The 3,192-nt window shown below is 34.4% G+C and overlaps 1 protein-coding gene across 1 annotated transcript; it reads left to right on the top strand.

Moving 5' to 3' along the window:
• Window positions 1–1,305: 1,305 nt before the first annotated feature.
• LOC114933449 (uncharacterized) lies at window positions 1,306–2,906 on the top strand. Its single transcript, XM_029306043.2, has 2 exons — window positions 1,306–1,489; window positions 1,891–2,906. The coding sequence occupies exons 1-2, from the start codon at window positions 1,306–1,308 to the stop codon at window positions 2,904–2,906; spliced, it is 1,200 nt and encodes a 399-aa protein (XP_029161876.2).
• Window positions 2,907–3,192: the final 286 nt, after the last annotated feature.

Raw genomic sequence — 3,192 nt, 5'->3', positions numbered from 1 at the left:
AAGAGTTCTTTATAGTTTAAACAAATAGTTTTGGCGAATTAAACCAAAGAAAATACCTATATAAATAAGGACAAACTGATATGCAGCTTCATGCTGCATATTACATTATCCTACATTTCTCTTATCAACAATTGCACAAATTAAAAAAAATTTATAGTTCTACAAGAGTTCTAAGAAGAGCTCTGCCTTCTAGAAATAAAAAATATTAATTACAAATCAAATTTAGCCATTTAGATACCATAACGTTAGATTACGGCACGATTTCTTTCAATATTTTTAATTATCTCTTGGAGTTTAATTAATCAATATATTTTTAAACACGCTTTTTTATTTTTAATAAATTTTAATTATTACCAGCTATAATTAATTTTTTTCTAATTTTAGGGACAAGTGTATACTTTTGTGTTTTATCACGTATTTGTAAAAATATTTTTTGGAAGATTATACAATTAATGTTTTATATTTTTAAATACGCTCTTTTATTTTTTAATGTTTTAATTAGCAATAATAATTAGTTTTTTCTTAATCTTAAATTTGATTATATTACGTTATGTGTGTTTTTATTATATTTTTTATTATTTTTCGAAGAATTTCTTAAATGTTTTTCTATATTTTTAAACGCGTTCTCAGTTTTTAAAGTTTCAGTCATTAGGGGCGATAATTAATTTTTTTATAATCTTATGATCGATATATATTGTTACGCAGAAAATAGAAATACAATCAAAAATTTAATATTAATCTTACTATAATAAAGTATATAATTATTTAACTAAAGTATAAAATTTAGTTTTCTTTGATGTTAAAAATATCTTTGATCTTACGGCAGTTTTGAATAATGAATGAGGGCATTGACAGTTTTGGTTAAAAGTCAAAATTTTACTAATGGATGTGATGGATGTGATATTTCAATATGTCAAAATAAAGAGGTCATACCAATTTCTGTTTTAATCAGAAATCAGTTAAAATTTAGTGCATATAAAATAAAATTCTATGAATCATTATTTATTAGTATGATCTCATTTTCTTATTTTTTATCCAAATTATCATCTATATGTTAACCTACGAAAAGTAACCTTTTTTAATTATGCTTGTTTAAAAATTACATTAATTATCTGAAACAATAAAACTGCTTATCCATATTATCCTATCTCTTTCAGAAAAGTTGGAAACTCTGAGAGAATAAATTATTTGATACCAATGTGAAATAATTATCTATATTATCCAAACTACATATTTAATTGGGAATAATTCCGCCGATAATTACTTTTTAACGAATGGAACCTAAGAAAATCCGATTAGATGAAAATGCATCCGACTGTGAATTCGGATGAATCCGTAACAGCAGATCGATCCGCACATATCGTTCGGTACACTGATCATCCATCACGAAATCCTAAGGAACAAATACCTAGCACGAAAAATGCACAAACGGAATACAAAGTGCATTTATTGCAAAATGCTGCCCATTCCTCAACATATAATTCTAACAGTAAGCAATGTACATCCGACTCTTTGTGAATCAATCTGAAAAATAACTCCATTTCCGCTTTTACATCGTATTTCCGCTTTCAATTTTCCATACTGCGGATATCGGTTTTCTTTTTTTGTTATATCAAAAATTAAAATAGATACGAGTTTAATATTTGTTCAAACATAATATAAAAATAATACATCAGAATGAACAAAAATAATAAGGAACACACAAACATGAATTTAAATAAATTATTTGAATAATTAAATTATTTAATAATTAAATTATTAAGCAATTCTCGCAGTTTTAATCGCTATTTTCGTTCGCATTAAAATAATTTTAACTTAACATAATTTTCATCACACTCGCAATCTTTTAGCGTTATCAGATTAGGATTAATTATTGGATTTAACTCGCAGCGACACCGTCAGATCGTCACAATGCATATCGCGAACGGCGTGTCAACGACATAGTGGAAAATCAATTGGACGTCCCGAAAAATGCCGAGCAGTCAGAGCAAGAGCATAAAAGTGTCGACACGCGTGATATTGATTTGCTACATAGATATCGATTAAAGACATGCAAGTTGCGTTTATGGTGCGAGAGATTGTGCCGTAAAAAGAAAGAATATTCCGAACGCGTTCGGAAAGAACGGACGAGATGGTTTCTGAAACTGAAAGAGCGAAGCAGAGAGCGCGAGCAACCAGACGACGTCGTAGCGGTCGCCGGTGTATCAGGCACTCCGCGAGAACCAATAAGCCGCGGGACTGCCCCGAGGAAATCCAAGAAAGGTCGTAAACAGGACGAAGCGGTGGAAATTGCTGATAAGGACGTCTTTGAGAAAATCAGAGAGGAAATAAGAAGAAAGGAAAGGAAGGAGCGGAAAAAGAGAGAGAGACGTAAACTGGAAGAGCAAATGCGGGACTTTATCGTGGACACGCACTTGGTGACGCCCGACGACCGCCCAGAAGTCCCCGAGGATCACGTCCCCGGGAAACCGCCTTCCCCATTCATCGACTTCACCAAGACCTGCTGTTACTTGTGCGCCCAGAACACCCTGGCGATCGCGGCCGCGAGCGCCAAACCGGAGCAGTCTGACAAGTGCGTCCAAGTTTCGGCCCATAAATTTCATGCGGAGACACCCCCGACGCTCGATAAGAGCTGCAGCCCGACGCTGCTGGTGGTGCGCACTGTGCAGTTGTCCGCCAAAGTGAGGACGCGCGAGACCAGCACGCTCTGTCCCGGTAGGAGTCTGCCGCGGCACGGAGAAACGGAGCCGAGGTCAAAAAAACCTAAGAATAAGTTCAACGTATTCTCGGGCTTGACGCGGACCAAGTGCCCAGCGGGACGGCACGCTGCCTGCGAGATTGATAAACCCGCGGCCGCTGAACGCGAGCCGAGAAATGAGAAATGTTGCAGGGAGAAGAACGCTTGATACATCAGACATATCGGAATTTATTCATTATTGCGTGGCCTTTAATTATCCGCTGGGGAAGAAATAATTATACGCATAATTATCTCTCAACTCTCTTGTTCGTGATCCTGTTATTTTATATTATTATATTCAGGATTCATGATTTTATCAAAATATGTAATTACCTTGCATTACCGAGATGCAACTCTACTTTTATCTTTCTACCTTCTCGTACAAAATTAAAAAATAAAATATTTATTTGATACAGATATCTTTGATAAAGAAATAAAGATTTATATTATTAGAA

Source organism: Nylanderia fulva, unplaced genomic scaffold, assembly GCF_048542155.1.
Source record: "Nylanderia fulva isolate GAGA-0341 unplaced genomic scaffold, ASM4854215v1 Scaffold3, whole genome shotgun sequence".
Taxonomy (NCBI): domain Eukaryota; kingdom Metazoa; phylum Arthropoda; class Insecta; order Hymenoptera; family Formicidae; genus Nylanderia; species Nylanderia fulva.
This window is presented reverse-complemented; position numbering and strand designations above follow the sequence as displayed.